The sequence below is a fragment of the Salvia splendens genome, chromosome 18 (assembly GCF_004379255.2).
Source record: "Salvia splendens isolate huo1 chromosome 18, SspV2, whole genome shotgun sequence".
Classification (NCBI taxonomy): Eukaryota; Viridiplantae; Streptophyta; class Magnoliopsida; order Lamiales; family Lamiaceae; genus Salvia; species Salvia splendens.
Genome location: NC_056049.1, coordinates 21,989,613 through 22,009,002, shown reverse-complemented (window position 1 = coordinate 22,009,002; position 19,390 = coordinate 21,989,613). Strand labels below are relative to the sequence as shown.

Below are 19,390 nucleotides of genomic sequence, written 5' to 3'. Positions count from 1 at the left end.
GAATAAATCATGATAAAATGTAAAATCTAAATAAATCAATAATAATTTAATAGATTTTAATCATGATAAAATGCAAATTAAAAAATCAATATTAACTTTATAATATTTTGAAGTTAATGTAGCAGTTTAAAATTAGAATTTGGCAAAGATTAGAAATTCAGAGCAATTATCCCTACAATAAATAATAAAACCAAAAAGGAACAACAGTCACCGCTCCGTGTGTAGATAAACCTCACTCTCTGTCTACTGAGTTATTGCGGCTAGGGTTTGGCAACACCCATTCCTTTTCTGTTGATTCTCTCTCATCTCCCCTTCGGTTCAAGGCCATAGATCTGTCGATTCCAATAAACTCAATAATGAATACAAGGTTAAATTAAAGATTCACTTATCAATAATCTGAAACACAGCGTTTTGCTTTTGGTGTTGTTGCTCAAGAGATGGCGACTCTAAACCCATTTGATTTGCTGGGAGACGATACGGAGGACCCCTCACTCCTCGCGGCTCAGCAGAAGATCGAGCCGAAGAAAACTGTTGCATCACCGGCCAAGCAGCAGGCGCAGCCCAAGCTCCCCTCCAAGCCGCTACCTCCGGCTCAGGCTGGTCAGTGCTTTGTCCTTCCTATATAAAATGTTTGTTTCTCGATAAATTTGTTATCTTGCTTGGATTCTCGAAAATTTATGCACTTTGACCCTCAATTTGTAATGTGTTAATTTGATTTTTTAATTCTTCAATAGTTCTGTTATGTTTGGATTCTCGAAATGAATTCCTGTTAGTGAAAAAATAGGAAGTGAAAAGTTCATAACTTGTATGAACCGTTATTTTTTAGGATTGAAATGCTTCGAGCTAAATATTTTTATGCACAGTAATTTTTGTTCTAGATTTTATTGGAAAGTGTATTTCGTTATTTTCATATGTTTCTGGTCAGTTGAATGTAGTGTACCGACGCTTGGGTTATGTTGAGGATTATGTTTTATTAGCCTCTATTTGAATCATTATCATGCTGTTCATCTTCTGACCTGTAATATGGTATCAGTCCGAGAGGCGAAATATGATTCTGCTCGAGGAGGAGGACGTGGTAGAGGACGTGGATATGGTCGCGAAGGTGCTGCGCGACCCAATAGAGACTTTGCCAACAATGAAACCAACTATGGCAACAAGGAAGGGTTTGCTGCCCAGGGTGCACCTGATGATGTTGATGGAAAATCTTCTGAAAGACGTGGCGGTGGCTATGGTGGATCTCGCGGTTCATTCCGTGGTGGCCGCCGAGGTGACTACAGCAATGGAGACTCTGGAGAAGGAGACCGAGACCGCACTCGCAGGCCGCTTGAGCGCCGTAGTGGAACTGGCCGAGGGTATGTATGAAAAGTGTGCTATTGTGATAGTTTGTGTACTGTTATCAATGTTTTTTTTAAAGTTGGTAATCTGATTTACCCCATTTTTATATTGCAGAAATGAGATGAAACGTGAAGGTTCGGGCCGGGGAAACTGGGGAACACAGACTGATGAATTGGCACAGTAAGAGTTCTTAGTTATTTTCATTGGCCATTAGTGTGTTCATTGAAATGCAGTGATATGTATGTTTCCATAATTCCATTTCACCAACAATCTGCTGTTTCTCTTTTCCAGAGTGACTGAGGAGGTTGTCAATGAAGATGAGAAAAATCTGAATGTGGTGAAGCCCTCAGGAGAGGGAGATGCTGCTGAAAATGTAGAAAAGGAAGCTACTAAAGAGGAAGATGAAGAGAAGCCTGAGGATAAGGTGAAAGATTTGATAAACACATAAACATTAAGCACATGTTTGAGCACTGTAAATGATTTTGTTATCCCAAAGGCTTTATCTGGTATCTCTTGTTTTGATGCAGTGTTGTTACTTGCTTAACTTCCACCCTTTTAAAGATCCCTTTTAAGCTACCTCTTAGCAATTACAGTTTTTTTTGGGCAAGCACTGCCCTTTTAATTTGATTTAGGAATCACTACCCTTGGATTTTACTTTGTCTGCTAAATGATGTTTATAGGAGATGACACTGGGAGAGTATGAGAAGCTTCTTGAAGAGAAAAGGAAGGCTTTGCTTGCTCTGAAATCTGAGGAAAGGAAGGTTGATGCGAAAGAATTTGAATCAATGCAAGCACTTTCGAACAAGAAAGCTAATGATGACGTCTTCATTAAATTGGTGAGCTACTGTACTCCCTACCGAATTTGTTTGTGTCTGTCTCTCCTTTCATCCATTTTCTTGTGGCTATTGCTTCATTAAGTTGCTTATTTTGAGAGTTGACTTTTTATTACTAATGAGATACTTATTTGCAGGGCTCTGAGAAGGATAAAAAGAAAGAGTTGGCTGAAAAAGAAGAAAGAGCTAAAAAGGTACTCCTACTTACTTTTATGGATGCTGAGTATCTACTATCAATCCCATATTTTGTTAATGTCTGTAGCTGTTTTTAGACAATTGTTGCAACTCTTTGAGTCCCAAAAAAATGGATTTTAGCTGAATAAGTGTTGAATAGACTCGTTTACCTCTTGTTTATGTTTCCACTTAGTTTCTGTAGCCTGCTTTTCATGTAATTTGACGTTACTGTTCCCAAGGTCAGGTTTTTACGAACGACTAGCGTATCCACATCTATTTCTAGAAGACAGATTTATGTTTTTATTGAAATCTGATTGTCTGTTCTATTATTGGTTGCTCTAGGCTGTCAGCATCAATGAGTTCTTGAAACCTGCTGAGGGTGAGAAGTACTACAGCCCTGGTGGTCGTGGGCGAGGTCGTGGTGGCCGTGGCGGTGTAAGAGGGGGCTTTGGTGGGCCGAGTGACAGGAGCACTTTCCAGGCACCAGCCATCGAAGACCCCGGGCAATTCCCTACCTTGGGTGGTAAATGAGACGTTCCTTGTGCTGCTTCCTGCCGCTCATTGTTGTGTCTCCCATCAATCAATCGTGCAGGATAGAATATGAACAATTAATTGTGACATTGATGCTCAGTTTTGCTTCGTGAATCTGGAAAACACGTTTTAGTTGTTTCTTTTGACATTACATTATGAAATCTCAAGTATATTGCCTTTTATTACTCTTTTTTAATCCCATATAGCATGTGATATGTATGGCCTTCATAATATACGTAGAAAAGCTAGTGATTTATTCATTTTTTGTGTTGGATTTTTGGGTACTAAAAGGAGTAACGCTGTGATAATTAACGTATGAATGATGATTTTGTCGAAGCAGTAAAATGATCGCATCATATTTATATAGCTTTTGGAATATTGACTCCAATATGATAACGTGGAAGAATCATACTTTAAATTCTGTTTTTATCAAATTTCCTTATCTCAGAATCATTCATTCCCTTTTCAGCTTTCGGATGGTAAATGTAACTTTTATAATTGAAGCTTAGTGGGGACACCAAATAGGTGGGTGTTTGACTACTATTTGGTAAATTACTGAATCCATTTTGTTCTTAATTTTGTAAAATCCAGTAAGGAGAGGACATTATATAAGTGAGCATTTGGTAAATTATTGAACCAGTTGATTTTTTAGATTTTGGTACTAGGGAATGACTTCGTAACTTATTGAATGTAATAATTTCATTGGTGTACTTTATTTCATGACTTTTATTTAAATATAAATCTTAATTCAATAAATGGAATTATTTTATCTGATTTAGTAACACGTAACTAAAGTCAATAAGTCATGAAACTGCAAAAAAATTGATTAGTTGCAAAATTAATATTAATCAATAGTTAAATAATTTATAATCATATTTCAAAATGATATACAAAATTAAAATTTGAGCAAATTTTACTAATTTACGACAAATTACCCTAATAGTAAACTTATTCTGTACCAGTTGTAATCATCAACCGAGTACACGAAACTACTAAGAAAGAAAATGAAAAGGAGAGAAAGAGAGGAGGGAGGTCAAGATCGAGTAAAAATTCAGTGGTTCAGATATATTGTTTCGTGGTAAGTTCAACTATTTACAAATGCATAAAGAGAGAGAAAAAATGAGAAGATAGGTGGATTCTGCAATTATGATTGGTTGGACACATCACGTGGCAATATGTCCGCACCACTGAATTTTTATTTGTTAATAACTTTCGTAGAAATGTTGTAGTATTATTTAGATAGGTATACCACCTATGTCCACAAATAATATGTCTGTTTTTCCATTTTTGATCGTCAACTAAAATTACTCTATCTATTTTTGGTAAGTTTTGTCTATAATGAGGAGTCCTAAATTCATTAACTATACGTCAATGATTTTTTTCTTTATATTTCTTTTATTTTACTAATTTTGTATTAAAACTTGTGTCAGTTAATACTAAAATTATATTTTGTGGACGGATGTGGTATTTAAATTTAAAACTGTAAAATATTTGACTTTATTAGTTAATAGTAGTGCTAATAGTAGTACGTTTTTTGCTTCACTGTGACATGTGCTCCATGATTTCATTTACGCCCACATGAAATGATAATTGATGGGCCATTTGCGGATCGGCCCACCAATGAATAGCCCAAAGCCCAGTATTCAGTTGTGGCTTCTCCATGAACAAACGGAAATGGCCGAAAGGAGATGAAACATAACCAGAAAGAACTTGCCTGAGCTCTGCCGTCGACAGAAGACGAGCGGAGGCGCCGCTGAACTTTGGTTAGTGCTCATCTATTAATGCTTAAACTCGATTATCTTCGCAGTTTGGTGTGCCGATAATTTATGGATTTCATTTATTTCAGAGTAGTCTGCAGTGTGCAATGAAACTGTTGTAGATGCACGAATATCGGAAGTTTTTATGTGTATCTGAATTTTGCAATTCTAGGTTATTCGGTGCATGAGGTTTCCGTTTCCGATCCATTATCCGATGTTTTTAAAAAAATATTTTAATGTTATAAAAAATGATTGTTACATGAGATCCAGTTCACGGTTTTGTTTATTCAATCGTTAACATTCATAGCCACTGGTACCATATCTGGCTTCAAATTATGCTCTCAGAAGGATGTAACCCAGTCGAGTATAGTATTGTGCTCAGCTCGACAATACGAATGGAGTTCGATTTGAGCTTAATTTGCTTAGGTTCATGAGCTGATTTGAGCTTTAAATACCTGTCATTTCCTGTAAAAGAGATTATTTTCCTGTTAAAACAATTGTAATATATATACTAAAATGATAACTTTCCTATATCCTTTAAGTATAAAAGGTATTCCATAAGTTAGATACTAGATCTATATATTTTGAATGAATTCATGAGTAAATAAATGAACTTACTCACAGCTAATGGTTTGAGTAGCATCAAGCTCAAGTTTGACATAGCTACCGAGCCTCACTGAACAAGCTCAAAAGAGATTTATCCGAACTGAAATACGAGTAGCTAGCGAATAACTAGACTTACTTACAACTTTACTTTCCCTTTGACAAATGTACTGTTGGACAACCTTAATATTCATATCAGAGGCAAGTCACCTCCAAATCCAGTGCAAACACCCTCTCAAGTTTTCAAATGTGATCTTTACGTATCTAGCGAGAGTAATACCGTGTTTAAGTTTTGATCTTACCCTGTCACACTTTCAGAATGCAAAAGGTTATGAGTCTTTAAATTATTTGGAAATGTTTTCACCCTTTAGGTACTAAGGCGTGACAAGCTGAAAGATCGCAAGAATAACGATGTTAAAGTCATAATTGCAGGCTCGTAAATTTTAAGGCGACGTGGAATTTTACGCGTCATTGTGTTCCTTGTACTTATATATGCGTGGATATGGATTGTATTATTACCTTTTTCTTTACGTGGTGTAAAATATCAGTCATGCAGACTGACAACCGTGATTCATGAAAGACAGTATGTTATATGTGATGGGAACATAAATATGATGCTGATGAATATAACAACATTGACGAGGGCAGCGGATACGTTTGTGTTTTAAAATCAGGCTCACATTATTCAATACTCATTATGAAGGTTTGTCTTTTCTCTGTTTGCCAATGTGGCATTCTCGTAAAATCTAAAATTTTATTTATGTCCTTCTGCTAGATATTTATTCTGTATATATTTGTCGCTATTTAGTCCAAAGCTGAATCCCTATGCTTATGGAGAATATATGGACAATAGTATATGAATATATCATGATGTCATTTTAAGCATTCAAATGTACAGCAACATTGCGCTCACCCAAGTAAGAACAGTTATTTATCGCATTTTTAATTTCACAGAGATGACTTGTTATGTATCTAGTTCTCTTAAAATCTGACCCTTGATGATTGGGTTTTCTATGATATCATACAATTTTTGATGCATGAGCATACATCTGGTGGGGTTTTATGCATTTCCTCACCAAAAATGTCATTGACGCTTTCTGAGCTTAGGAATGAGTCTGATTGCGTAGTCAGGGAAATCTGAAAGGTTGAAAAATAGATTCAATAGATGAGCAATTCTAGGATTTCCTTTTCTAATCTTTATTCCTTGCGAAAAAGAAGAATGAAAAAAAAACAAAGCAAACAATGAAAAATTGAACTGCATGCGACTTCTTCATGCTATACTCATATATTTTAAGTTACATTTCTGAATCAGGACTTCTTGCCTCTTGTCAAGGGTCACATCTTTGAGGTCGTGCCAGGGTGAACTTTTTTTATTATGTAGTTAACCATTATCGGTTTCCTTTGTAAATTCAGGAAGATATTGACAAATAAGTAGATGTGATATGCTGAAATGGAAGTTTGTAGAATTTCGTATAATATTATCCATATTTGTTAGAGCAAATAATAGAATAAAAGTTTGTCTGACACTGTGTGAATGAAACGGGAAATATGATAGAAATAAAAGATAACTCCTTCAAAAGAAGGCCCTATTTCCTTATGGAAAGGCTCGGCAATGCCGTACAATACAATACTCAGAAGTCGTCCCCTCAACATCTAAGGACATATGTCATAAGTCTAGAAAGAAGAAAGATAACTCGTGCTGGAAAATAATGACTAGCTATAACTTTATTCAAGCTCCACTATCCGTAACCAACACCCACTACTTGTAACCAAAGTAACGGTTGTGAATGCATACCAGTATCTTTCTAGCACGACAGAAATTTGAATTATGCTATATCACTCAATACTTGGCTTCCATCATTGCCATTGTTCCAGGAACTTTTGCAAACCTAAGTGCCACCTATTGGTATCTTGATGTGCTTTCCAGCTTTTGAAATCAGAATCGGTTAGAAGAATGATGGATAAACCTTGTACTGGCACTCATTTTTCTTCAGAAATGCTGTCTGAATTTTTTCTTAACGTGTCTATGTATCTACCTTCCAGGATGTCATTATCTGAAAGGAAGTTCAGAAAATCTTCGAAGCAGCCTTCTTTGTAGGACAAGGGATGTCGCTCATCCACTAGGTCTGGAGCAGGTGTCACCTTTCTGTTTATTGCCAGACTGTGAAGGCTAGCAATGGAAAGACGCTTTTTCTCTAAATTCACAGTTGCTCGATGAACAATACTTTTGTATCGGCCATTGCTTAGCACTTCCATTTGATCACCCACCTGAACCACTAATGCTCCTTCGATTAATGGAACAGGCTGCCATTTCTCATTTCTGTCCATCACTTCCAGACCCTGTTGATCTTGGAGTATGATTGTTAACAATCCATAGTCTGAGTGTCGGGGCAGGCCCAGTGCTAAATTTGGTTCTGGGCAAGTAGGATAACAATTCACAGCTATGACTTGGGAACCTTGCTCCACATCATTCTGTAAGTAGTCTGATCGTAGACCCAAGCTCTCAAATACTATCTGTATTAGCTTTGTATGCAAAAGTAGCAAAGCCTTGGCATAGTTTCCCATTTTTTCCCTACAAAATTGGTACATACTCTTTGAGTCCTTATGTTTTATGTTTTGACATGGGATAATGATGATTATGGCTAAATAAGAAAGCAGCAGTGATATATTTTACTAAACAAGGCATATTATAAATGTTAGAGGCATCAGTGATATATTTTACTCAACAAGGCATATTAGTAATTGTTAGTAGAGTAAAGACTGCATTGAGTTGCTTACTTGTAACTTGGGGGCTCTGATGGCCACAAGTCAATCCAAGTTGAAATTGGATTGGCGTAGTGTTTGATGAAGTCTCTCCAATATTGAATTTTATCCTTGACTTGATTTAAACTTGTCCCATACCTTACAGGTTCATGAACATTAGTAGATGCAAACCGCATTTTTGTGTCATTTGGCATGTCAAAGAAATCTGCGGCAGCATCTAGGGCCTGATCCGTTAACGAAACAGGAATTCCATGATTGATCACCTGCAGGGGGAAAAGAAATTTCTAGCCCATGGCCCTAGAATAGAGTGATTAAACTGCATGCATTATGTGCTTAAGTTCAAATTGCTTATTTGTTTGGACTGCTCATGCAATGAGAAGGTAATAAAATACCACATATGGAAATTTCTCAATGAACGTACCGAAATTGCTTCATGATCATACTTGTTTTTCGCTTATACATAATGGTAGTTCATTCTCACAGCTGATGTTAAACCATGCATGCCATCTAATGGTAATGCATTCTCACATGCCATCTAACTGTATATGAACATACATATGCTGGCAACTACATAACATTCTTAAAAAGTTACTCCCTCCATCCCAATTGAAGATGTCCCACTTCTTGGATGGTAGTACAAGATTTTAGGAAGTGTTGTTTAGTTTGTTAAGTATAGAGATAAAATGTAGTAGTATGTACTAATAGAGAAAGGAAAAGGTAATTGGAGCAATAGTGAAGAAAGAGAAAACGCAGTTGAAGTAATAATTGAATGTACTAATAGAGAAAAGGTACTTTTTCAAAAGAAAAAAGGGACATCTTTATTGAGACAGATGAAGTATAACCTAAAAACTAAAAACTGTTTTGTTGAACTAGTGGTTTTTATATAATAATATGTGATTGCTAACGTACCTGAAAACCTCCGAATTCCTTGCATGCCATATGCACTTGTTCAATCATATGTGGCCAAAGAACCGGGTTCTCCAAAGAGGAGAGATCTATGACTGGCAAAGCACTGAAGGTAGAAGGTGGCGTCTGCTCAAGGGTAGGGCGTTCGGCTGGAGGGAGAATGTAGCACTCAGGAACACTGCTTACACCCATTTGTGCAAGTGTCATTGTGCTAGTGAAATGATGATCTGCTGTGGGGTGAGTATTATCGGCCATGTTAAACCTAGGTTTTTTTGTTTTTGTTCTTGTCTGACGTTCGGATAGGTAAGTTGATGATACACAGATAGCTCTTTATCTATTTATAAGCTGGAGAAATTACTCATATGAATATTCATGTTTAATTTATGCAGTTACATTGAATATAGGATGCATTAATGCCGGGAGGCATTTATGTTCTCATGCTAGTATACTTGCTTCTGGAATTGATACATCTGTTTTCAGTCAGGGGTGGTGACCGGAGAGAGTCAGAGACAAAAGGATGGTACGTATTCTCCGGCAAATATGGCCCCCACTTTCGTGAATGTTTAATCATATACATATATAATTTGTCAAACAGGATAAAATTAATACTATATGGTGGCGTTCGGTTGGCATGACTAATATCATGAGACTATCCATCTAGGATTAAGTTGGGGGATTATTTTAGTTGGAGGGGGGAGCTATGACTAATTATCATGAGATTATCCATCTAGGATTAAGTTGATTCAATCTTATGAACCAAACATGATACATATTTAATCATGAGATTTAATCTTCCCAACCGAACACCCCATTATATATTCAATCTTGCGTACTAAGTTTGACTAGATGTATTTTATAAAATAATTTTGCATCGTTTTTGTGACTCACGTGAAGGGCGGGTCATGCAATTTCTAATAATGTAAAAACGCTGATGTCGTAATTAACTTTGATATTGTTACTAGCTAGTATTGTGGGAAATTGGTTTGAACAGACAGCCACATGACGTATATCTTGATTTCTATTTTTGCGTTTAATCATATAATAAAAAAATTGAACTTGAATTAGTAGTATTAAATTGGAGAGGGAAAGAGGGCTGACGCCATAGAACGAGAAAACAGTTCCTGGTTTGTTAAATGGTTTTGGAATTTAATAGACATAAAAAAAAAGTGATGTGGTGTGGCCTTTCCAAAGCATCTTCTACTACTAGTCTACTACGTAATACATTTTTTCCACACACACCAATGTCAGTAGATTCGATCAATGTATGAACTGCTCATAAGTAACTTTTTAGATTTCTGTTCAACATACTTGCCAATTGTTGGTGTTTAGAGGGAAATTGTTATATTTGTTTGTGTCCAATGTTCGAATTGCTATATTTGTTATGATTATTATTCAATGTTCGAATATTCCCAAACTTAACTGAAAATACCACAAATAATGAAACATATAGAATGATTTGGAATTGAAGCAGTAATTATTTGGCCATTTAATTGTAATTTATCCTATCATTTTTGTAAACATTCTCTACCAGTTTGAATGTGATGAGATGATAAAGTTCGGACCATTATGTTTGAAAATTAGTAATTACGGGACTTGTCATTTGATACTCAGTTTTATTAATGATGTTTGGTTGGGTGCATTCAGCCTGCAATTAAATCTTAGGATAATGCCACATAGGATTATATTTGGCTTAGAGTATCCAGGATGGTCATACCACTAGTCCCCCGCTAGGGCGGGCTAGCTAGTGGTTTTAACCATCGTGGATGCTCTTATTAGCTTTACCCCTACTAGCTTTTAGAACTTTTAAAATTGATTAATTCTATCACAATATTTCTAACTTATCAATTTTTCCTCATCTTTTCAATTTGTGTCAATTTTGTGAATCTATTTTGGCATCATTTTATCATAAAACTTAAGATTATAGTGAAACACTAATATCAACAAACAGATAAAACTTATTTTTGGAGTGAAATAATAGACCATCCCCCGACACATCTTGAGATCACCTAGTAATTAGAGTGAAATTCAGATGATAAATTTTAATACAAGTTGGAAAGACAGATAAAATTGACAAATTTCAAAGATTGTGATAGAATTGATAAAATTATAAATTTAGGATAAATTCGGATCATTAACCTGCACTAAAACACATGCTCAAGTTGGAAGTTAATCTGTCTATGTTTAACCGATTTCAGCCTAATTAATTTTGAACTATGGTTTCTGACCTGGGCTTAATCATTAGCTTGATTATGATTCTTTTTTTAGATTGTTTGGTCTCCTATTTATGTCTGAGGCCCATTCTCATCTTCATAATTCTTTTAGTTAGTTGTCTTAAAAATTAATATTCGTATGGTAAAAATTAATTTTAGCATTTTCATGCCATAGTAGTTATCATCATTGACCGGCGAGGCGAACACTATGAGGAAGTTAACTGACATAATAAATGGATTAAAAAGATAATTATGACTCGGACAAAGTAAAAATTTAGTCAAACGTTTGAATATGTCTCTACTTTAGCAACTTAGTAGGTAGAGGAATTCTAAGCTAGAGAAATACTATTTCAAAACCCACCATTTTTCTTTACTAGAAAATTTTATAATAATGGCCTAATTCTGTTACGTTAGAACATGCTAAAAATCTGAAATTTATTTATCTTATTTCTGATGTAACATTGCACTGATGATCGAGCGTGGACGGTTTCCAACTATTTATACAATAAAAATATGCATAATCTTGATCAATTTATTATATCGACAAATGAAGAAACGCAATATTTTGATTAAAATAACTTTACCCGTTAATATCAACTACATGATTTGACAGATCAGAACAGCCAAGCGATGAAACTTTAATATAACTGAGATTTGGTTAAGGTTTGGTAATGCATTGACCTTTAGGTGTTCAATGTTGCACTTTAATGACACTAAAGTATACCGGCTCCATAAGTACTCCCTCCGTCCCCGATTAAGAGTCACACTTTGATCGGACACGGGTTTTAAGTAATGTAAAGAAAAGTTAGTTGAAAATTTTAGTGGAATGTGGGACCCACTTTTTTATATTGGTTTTATAATAAAATGTGAGTGAAGTGAGTTAGTGGAATGTGAGACCTACTTACCATTTATGGTAAAAATGAAGTATGACTCTTAATTGGGGACGGACCGAAATGGAAAAGTGTGATTCTTAATCGGGGATGGAGGGAGTATTTAGTATTTGATAAAGTCAACAAATTAAAACAATTACCTATAATTCGATGTTTTCACGAACAAGAGAAGTTGCCGTGCATATGTAAATTATTATAATTTCATCTTCTAATTGTAGTACTTTAAAATATAGTACTCCATTTGGTTTATAATGAACTTGATCCTCTTAACAGATAGATAATTAGATGGTGGGATAAATATATTTTTTCTCTTCATCTATGAGAATGACTCAAAACATTATTAGGTGGATATTGTATTTGAATATGTACTAGCACCAAAGTAAGTGCAATGATTCTCACAATATTACATATTGCAATTGAAAATGACTATAACATGACTTGCTTTGGCTAAATTTGAGAATGATACAATAAAGCTTTATCCCCTAGCACCATTAGGTTTTAGAAAATATTTAAGTTTTTATTGCTGGATGAAATCATAAAATTAATGCAAACTTATAAATATATTAGGTGTGGAGGGTGCCAGATGGCGTCTCCTGATTGGATTCGAGGCTTGAAGCAAAAGCCCATTTTTCAACAACCTACAGACATTCAAATAATTCGTAACGGATTAGGTACACAAATTTGTAAAAAAACAAGGAAAAAAAATGAATTGTGTATGTTGAATACAAACATTGTTTTCTACTATTTTAAAATTTTCACGCGATTCGAATTCACTGAATTCTACTCCATAGACTTGTTAAGCACCCCAAAAAGCTAAAAGTGCATTATTATGGAGTATTTAACAAAATAGACATAATGTAAAAATCATATGTACAACGTCGAAATTCATGAAAGAATGAAGTAGATACAAAACGAGAAACCCTAGAGGAAACAATAATTAGCAAAATTAGTTTAAGATAGGAAGTATATGAAATATTAGAGTAATTATCATGGCTTACGACTTCATTATTCGTCCAATTAAATAATTGTATTTCACCTAATACTGTCCCTCTATATATAGAAGTGCATCTTCCATGAACTTATCACATTTGAGTTCCGAAAACATTTTTATTCATCACATTTATATATAGATATAAAGAGTAAGACATATATCTATAAAAAAATATAGTAGTAAAATGAAAATGGGTAGAGCAATTGCCCTCCTCTTTGTGCTTGTGATATCTCCGGCGGTGTACGGGCAGACGAGGCACATCGTCGGCGACTCCACCGGTTGGGACAGCAGCGGAAACTACGTCAACTGGGCAAGGGGAATAACTTTTACCGTTGGTGACTCCCTGGGTATGTTCATCAATATTCATTTTCGACTTAATTTTCAACTAAATTATAATATACGTACATATTTAGTATAAATGTTTCACTTTTTATACATATATTTTCCTGATCTTATGTACTGCATAAATTTATCGAGGTTAATCATGGCCTCATGGCTGTGAATTTTCTTGTTGCTTGCAAATTATTTTGCTAAATCTTTAATCAATATCCTAGAGAGATTTTTTTTTTCTTTTTTCAAAGCAATTTAAGTTCTCGATTTGAGTATCTTACAGTTAATCTAATATATTAAAATGGTTACCGCTTGCCTAAATTTTTCTTAGGCTCGGTCGGAAATGTAATAAGCGTCCATCGATTAGTAGATTTTTTTTAAAAGACATCAAACAATGCCACTTTAGATTTTTTAAAAACCTACATTGTAAAATTACAATGATGTCCTCTGTCAAAGTTAAAGAAATACATTCACTATAGATTGTAAATCATTTCTAACCAATGAATATGCCTCAAATTTATGTTTTGGATCTGCAACTAAAATAGTAGTACCATGAAACATTAATTATATTAATTGTATGTTCATCATTAAATGTCTTATTTGAATATGTTGGGAAATCCATTCTGTTTGATATTTACTGCATTAGGTAAGTGTGTTATACGAATGACAAACTCATTTCACTCAATCTATATTATAAAACTAATATATACTTTGATCATCTCTCATAAAAGTATTATTCTTATGTTTTATTAAATATTTTCATTCATATTTCTTTACATTTCTTAAAACAATACTGATCTCAAATGTTTCTTGGAATTAACTTGTTTTGGTATTGCAGTGTTCAACTATGATTCCTCCCATGCCGTTGACGAAGTAAGAGAAGATGACTACAACGGCTGCAACACCGCAAACGCCATCAGCTCCGACAGCAAAAGCCCCACTACCATCTCCCTCGACGCCCCTGGCCCCCGCTACTTCCTCTGCCCGAGGTCCAACCACTGTGGCCAGGGCCAAAAACTCACCATCAACGTCGTTGCAGCCGCCACCACCCCATCACCACCCTCTGGAGGCGCCCCCACCCCCTCACCGCCCTCCCCCGGCGGTGAAGACACCCCACCAACTCCTACAACGACCACACCGTCCTCCCCACCACCCCCCTCTGGCAACGCTGCCACTAGCGTAGGCGGCAAGATGAGCTCGGTGGTTGGCTTGTTGCTTGTTGTGGGAGCCATGTTGGGAGTAATGAGCTAAGGCAAGAGGCAGTGCTGTTTGTAATTTTCTTTTATTTTTGTGTATTGTTATATTTTTAGTATAATCGTGTGTACATGACTCATTATGTGGTAGGTTGTGAGACCATCTCTATTGTCATTATCACCATTTATATTATTGATATGCTTCAATAAAGAGACCATGCTTTTTAGAATTTCTTTGTCCAATTTAACATAAAAATGCCCTCCATGGATTTCAAATTCAGATATATATCATTGAGTATCTATGTAATTCACTTGGTATGCAGAAATGCACAAATATATCTGAATTGACTGAAATTTTAGTCCAAAAAATTGTTGAAAAAACATGTAAAAGTATCTCAAATATAGAAGGAAGAAAACTTACAGAATAGCAGAAAAGAGTGAATAATGAGACGAGCCTCGCTTCACATAGGTGGAGGATTAGTCCATCTTCTCTTCATCTCGGATTTCGATCTAACCTCCTTAAGTTTCCCATCCAATCCATAGTCCCTTTCCATCACCAGATTCATTCCCTCATCCGAATACCACCCAACGCCTACACAGAGGATGCCTTCCTTCTTCACATCCACGTATGCAGTCACGCCTCCGGGTAGCCACATAACTGTCACGTCTTGCATATCCACCATCTCCTCCTCCCCAAAGTAGACCAGATTCTCTGGCAAGCTTCTCTTCTTCAGGTTTTCCGTGCATAGATACACATAAGGCGCGCTTTTCCCTTCCTCCAGGGTCATATCCTCACCATATATAGGCGTCGCACTCACCTCAAACACTTTCCAAGACCCACTCAGATCTGATGGTTGGACTCTCTTCCTCTGAGAAAATGGCTTCAAATCCAACTCCAACTCACTGTCATAAAGAACACGGATCAAAAGACACTTTCAAACAAAATTAAGTAGTAATATGTAATCCATGAGAACATGCCATGAGAACATGCACATGGTTTTGAAGAATTTTCCAGCTATCACAAGAACTTGAGATGCATGAACATATTCCAAATTTTCCAGGTCACCAAGGATACCTTGTATCAGGGATATCAGCTGGACTAATCCATTCTTCTTCATAAACAGCAATCCTCATTATTTGAATATCCGAACCCCCATTGCTGAATTCTATAGTATGCACCACACGTAATCTTTTATGGCAGCCCTTAACCAAACACTGGAAATTGGAACACAGAGCAGATTACTGAGGTTGTCTATATGACAGGGAAAATAATGGACTTTGTATCATATGCAATCAAAGCTTAGATAATAGAGAGTCCAGAGACATTTGAAACGAAGATGCGATAAATAGAGCATACTTGTTCGAACTTGAAAGTTGGGGAAAGGTAATAATTGGATTCATTATATACACCAACCGGAATATCCACCGGGCCTCTGGAATACGACCCATCCTGAAAAATCATTTCTCAAAATTTTAGATAAAATCATAAGAACCATCCTGCTTAGCAATAACATCACTTGGCCATGACAGAAAATCATACCATTTGCCAATACTAGTAGTACTTATATTTAAGGGACTATAAATCAATGTAAGGAAAGAAAATTAAAAAATGAGTAGTACCTCAAAAAAAATAAGACCAGGTTCCATCCCCATAACATCTTCTTCCATCACATCACTTCTTCCAAAGTCGAATGATTCAATTTTTGGCAAATTAGGACTGTCAGATGCATCTTGTTTTTTATAACCTAGACCACCTTTATTATTCTGCTTTTCGCCATAAGGGTTCAAGGTAACCCAATTTATTTTCCTATGTATTTGTGAATTCAGATCTCCAGAAGTAGATGGCAGTGCCTTGATATGGGACAAAGTATAGCAGTCAAATAAGTTCTCGTTCTTGCTCCCAATCTCTATAGGCTCCATTTCAGCAGTGATGGGAGAATATACAGCTCCAACTCCTTTCCATATTCCACTCACACTACTTGCAAATGTGTGCCATGCTGGCCTGATCACTGGTTCCTGCAACACTACATTTTTAAATCAGCTCACAAGAAGGGTGCGCCTCGTTAACCATGTATGTATGCATTGTGAACATTGTATATAGCGAAAAACATGAATAAGAACATCATTGCAATAGATTTTAGAATACGAAAACTAGAGAGACTATCTAAGCAATAAAGATAAGAATCAACTCCAATAACATGATAGCTGCAGCCTGCATGCCATACATGTTAAATGCTAAGTGAACAAGCTCGGATGACACCACTTCGACCAGACGAGGAGATACAAACAAATAGAAACTAAAACAAATAAGGGATATCTTGCATAGAAACACCACCCATATTATATTCTCTCGATGAATCAATGCTCCAATAACCAGAGTAGTTTTTCACTCATATATCGCATGTCCTCTTCAAAAGTTGAATCAAAACATTGGCTCGAATGACACAAAATTGCCAGTTCCGTGATATTTTTGACACATAACAAAATAGCATGGCAACATCATGAATCTTATCCATAGACTCTATCCACATTACACCTCCTATAGTTCTTCTCACTGCTAAAATTCTTTCATTTTGATAATTCGATGGATTCCAACAATAGATAACCAAACAAATAAAACGCTATGAAAATCAAGCCATCTGCAAGTCCTAAACATAAACACATAATACCTGCGTCTGTAAAATGGTTTCGACTTCCATCAACATCGAACCGGAGACAAGAACTCCATCACCTTTCTTATACACATTCTTCACTCTCTTCCCTCCCCTTTTCCTCCGCCGCGTTCGACCCTTGTCCTTGTCTATCTTCGCCATCTCGTTGTCGATACTCCACACATTATCCTTCCCCTTCGCCGCCACTTTCCCTCTCCAACCATCAAAATTCTCCATCCGCCTTCCCCGGCCATCGACAAGGCGGCAGCTTTTGTCTTCAAAATTGCACGAAATGCAGGGATAAGAACCGTGCCTACGCGATGGAGACGTTGAAACCGGGCGACAATCGAGATTATCCGCGAATAACTGCTGCTGTTGTTGGAAGCCTTTCAGCAAGAAACCGCTACTGCTGAAGGCTTTGCAAGCGTCGTCGCATAGTGATTGCATCGCTTTTGAGTGACTCTGCAAATTGGGGATTTTTTATAAAATTAGGGCTTAGGCGGATAACGAGTTTTAAGAAATTATTAATTTTATAAGTGAAAATGGTAGAAAAATATATAGGGCGTGAGTCCTATTTTTATTTAGGGATGTTGATCCCTAATATCAGGAAATTTTCAAAAAGTTGATTTTTCCCACGAGCTTTCAATTTGCCAAATAATATCACGATCTTTTACCGAGTTTGTTATTTTCCACCAGCTAAAAAATTTCGGCAAATAATATCATGATTCGATTTTTTTTCCGTAATTTCTCGACAATAACTTCGAGAGCTTCAAGTTCTTCAATCTTTGCGAATAGTTTTTCTTAAAGCACACCCTTGAAAATTGTTCTTCATTCCATTAATATAGCCGGAATTTTTTGGCTGGTGGGAAATATGAGTAACAAACTCGGGTAAAATTTCGTGATGTTCAAATTGAAAGTTCGTGGGAAAAACCCAATTTTTTGAAAGTTCTATAATTTTAGGGGTCAATATCCCTTTTATATACTATTGATTTTATAGTAAAATGTGAATGGAGTGAGTTGATGAAATTTGGGGCCCAATTGCCAAAATTAGTAAAAGTGGGGAGACTTCTAATGGGGATTGGATTAAAATGTCAAAATGAGATTTCTAATGGGGACCGAAAGTACTTAAATATTAATTTTTTTCAACATTAAATTGTATTGTACATATTCGTAGGAGTTGTTCGATTTGCAAGATTATATATTGAGATTAAATATGTATTGTGTTTGCTTCATGAGATTGAATTCGACAACTCAATCCTAGATGAATAATTATGTGATAATTAGTCATAGTCACCTTATTCCAATTAAAATAATCTCATAACATAATCCTATATTACTTTTCATGATTATTTTGTTTAACAAATCGAACAACACATAATATATATAGCAACATGGATAACATGTTATTTCAAAATTAATAATTGTTTAGATAATATCAACTGATATAACTGTATCAATAAATGATAGTAGTAGTTCTTATTTTAAGCAACATATTAATTCTGAAGTGACCCACTCCTATATAGAGACTATATAGTTCAAGGATAATTCTAATTTATACGTCACGACTATTGTTATATTCCTCCATTTGTAAAGTCAGTATAGTATGCATTTGCTTAGTTGGAATGAATTTAGGTTGAAGTAACAATACAAATATATATTTAAAACATTAAAGAAACAGAGTTTAATATTTATGTATTGAATAAAAGTTAGTTATAAACATCGATCAAAACCTTAACAATTTAAATGATTGCATTATACTGAAAACTAAGTTATTTTGTTAGCTTGTTTGAATGATTACACTTCTCTAAGTAGGGTACACAAACATCAATAGTACAATATTATGCATGGAACTTCTAAATTTTCTATATACCGTTATTTTTTTGGTATAATATGCATTTGTAGAGTTATTTGAGAATAACAAAAGTTGTCTAGTTAATTTGGACAGGCTCGTACATTAACATCCATTTGCATTAGAAAACATGTATGGACAATACTAATCCATTGTTTCTACAAACATTCATTTTGATTTGCATTGTCTACAAACAAACTTTATAAAAAATTGCAATCAAACCCTACATTTTGTCAAACAAACTTTATAAAAAAAATTGCAATCAAACCCTACATTTTGTCATAATATGAGAATGAAAAAATAGGAAATACAATTTAAACGAATATATAAAAGGTTAGTTAAATAAGCTAATGGAATTTTTGATGATTAAATAC

General features: G+C 35.4%; 4 protein-coding genes across 5 annotated transcripts; 2 read left to right on the top strand and 2 right to left on the bottom strand.

The window, feature by feature from the left end:
- The first annotated feature begins 208 nt into the window (after window positions 1-208).
- LOC121775902 (RGG repeats nuclear RNA binding protein A-like) lies at window positions 209-3,055 on the top strand. The gene is made up of 7 exons (XM_042172987.1): window positions 209-600; window positions 1,034-1,352; window positions 1,450-1,515; window positions 1,627-1,759; window positions 2,016-2,171; window positions 2,306-2,362; window positions 2,685-3,055. Exons 1-7 carry the CDS (start codon window positions 438-440, stop codon window positions 2,871-2,873), a joined length of 1,083 nt encoding a protein of 360 aa, XP_042028921.1. The 5' UTR covers window positions 209-437; the 3' UTR covers window positions 2,874-3,055.
- A 1,587-nt stretch (window positions 3,056-4,642) lies between these two features.
- Window positions 4,643-9,157, bottom strand: LOC121776925 (flavanone 3-dioxygenase 3-like). The gene is made up of 3 exons (XM_042174071.1): window positions 8,906-9,157; window positions 8,012-8,259; window positions 4,643-7,805 (listed from the first exon to the last, which is right to left on the bottom strand). Exons 1-3 carry the CDS (start codon window positions 9,155-9,157, stop codon window positions 7,214-7,216), a joined length of 1,092 nt encoding a protein of 363 aa, XP_042030005.1. The 3' UTR covers window positions 4,643-7,213.
- Window positions 9,158-12,436: 3,279 nt separating this feature from the next.
- Window positions 12,437-17,660, bottom strand: LOC121776310. Of its 2 annotated transcripts, XM_042173486.1 has the most exons (6): window positions 17,186-17,660; window positions 16,137-16,532; window positions 15,874-15,966; window positions 15,592-15,731; window positions 14,938-15,419; window positions 12,437-12,640 (listed from the first exon to the last, which is right to left on the bottom strand). In XM_042173486.1, the coding sequence occupies exons 1-5, from the start codon at window positions 17,612-17,614 to the stop codon at window positions 14,978-14,980; spliced, it is 1,500 nt and encodes a 499-aa protein (XP_042029420.1). In that variant the 5' UTR covers window positions 17,615-17,660; the 3' UTR covers window positions 12,437-12,640; window positions 14,938-14,977. The 2 variants fall into 2 exon arrangements, with proteins under 2 accessions (XP_042029420.1, XP_042029419.1); XM_042173485.1 differs by lacking the exon at window positions 12,437-12,640 and having other exon boundaries at window positions 14,843-15,419.
- Window positions 12,732-14,746, top strand: LOC121776311 (blue copper protein-like). The gene is made up of 2 exons (XM_042173488.1): window positions 12,732-13,340; window positions 14,162-14,746. The coding sequence occupies exons 1-2, from the start codon at window positions 13,178-13,180 to the stop codon at window positions 14,572-14,574; spliced, it is 576 nt and encodes a 191-aa protein (XP_042029422.1). The 5' UTR covers window positions 12,732-13,177; the 3' UTR covers window positions 14,575-14,746.
- Window positions 17,661-19,390: the final 1,730 nt, after the last annotated feature.

Coding starts and splice junctions, on each gene's coding strand:
- LOC121775902 (XM_042172987.1), top strand. CDS start 438: ATGGCGACTCTAAACCCATTTGATTTGCTGGGAGACGATACGGAGGAC. Junction 1,353..1,449: donor CGTAGTGGAACTGGCCGAGG/GTATGTATGAAA, acceptor TTTATATTGCAG/AAATGAGATGAAACGTGAAG. Junction 2,363..2,684: donor AAGAAGAAAGAGCTAAAAAG/GTACTCCTACTT, acceptor TGGTTGCTCTAG/GCTGTCAGCATCAATGAGTT.
- LOC121776925 (XM_042174071.1), bottom strand. CDS start 9,157: ATGGCCGATAATACTCACCCCACAGCAGATCATCATTTCACTAGCACA. Junction 8,260..8,905: donor AGGAATTCGGAGGTTTTCAG/GTACGTTAGCAA, acceptor TTCCCCCTGCAG/GTGATCAATCATGGAATTCC. Junction 7,806..8,011: donor TCAGAGCCCCCAAGTTACAA/GTAAGCAACTCA, acceptor CCAATTTTGTAG/GGAAAAAATGGGAAACTATG.
- LOC121776311 (XM_042173488.1), top strand. CDS start 13,178: ATGAAAATGGGTAGAGCAATTGCCCTCCTCTTTGTGCTTGTGATATCT. Junction 13,341..14,161: donor TACCGTTGGTGACTCCCTGG/GTATGTTCATCA, acceptor TTGGTATTGCAG/TGTTCAACTATGATTCCTCC.
- LOC121776310 (XM_042173486.1), bottom strand. CDS start 17,614: ATGCAATCACTATGCGACGACGCTTGCAAAGCCTTCAGCAGTAGCGGT. Junction 16,533..17,185: donor AAACCATTTTACAGACGCAG/GTATTATGTGTT, acceptor GTAGTGTTGCAG/GAACCAGTGATCAGGCCAGC. Junction 15,420..15,591: donor GCTGATATCCCTGATACAAG/GTATCCTTGGTG, acceptor TCTTTATGACAG/TGAGTTGGAGTTGGATTTGA.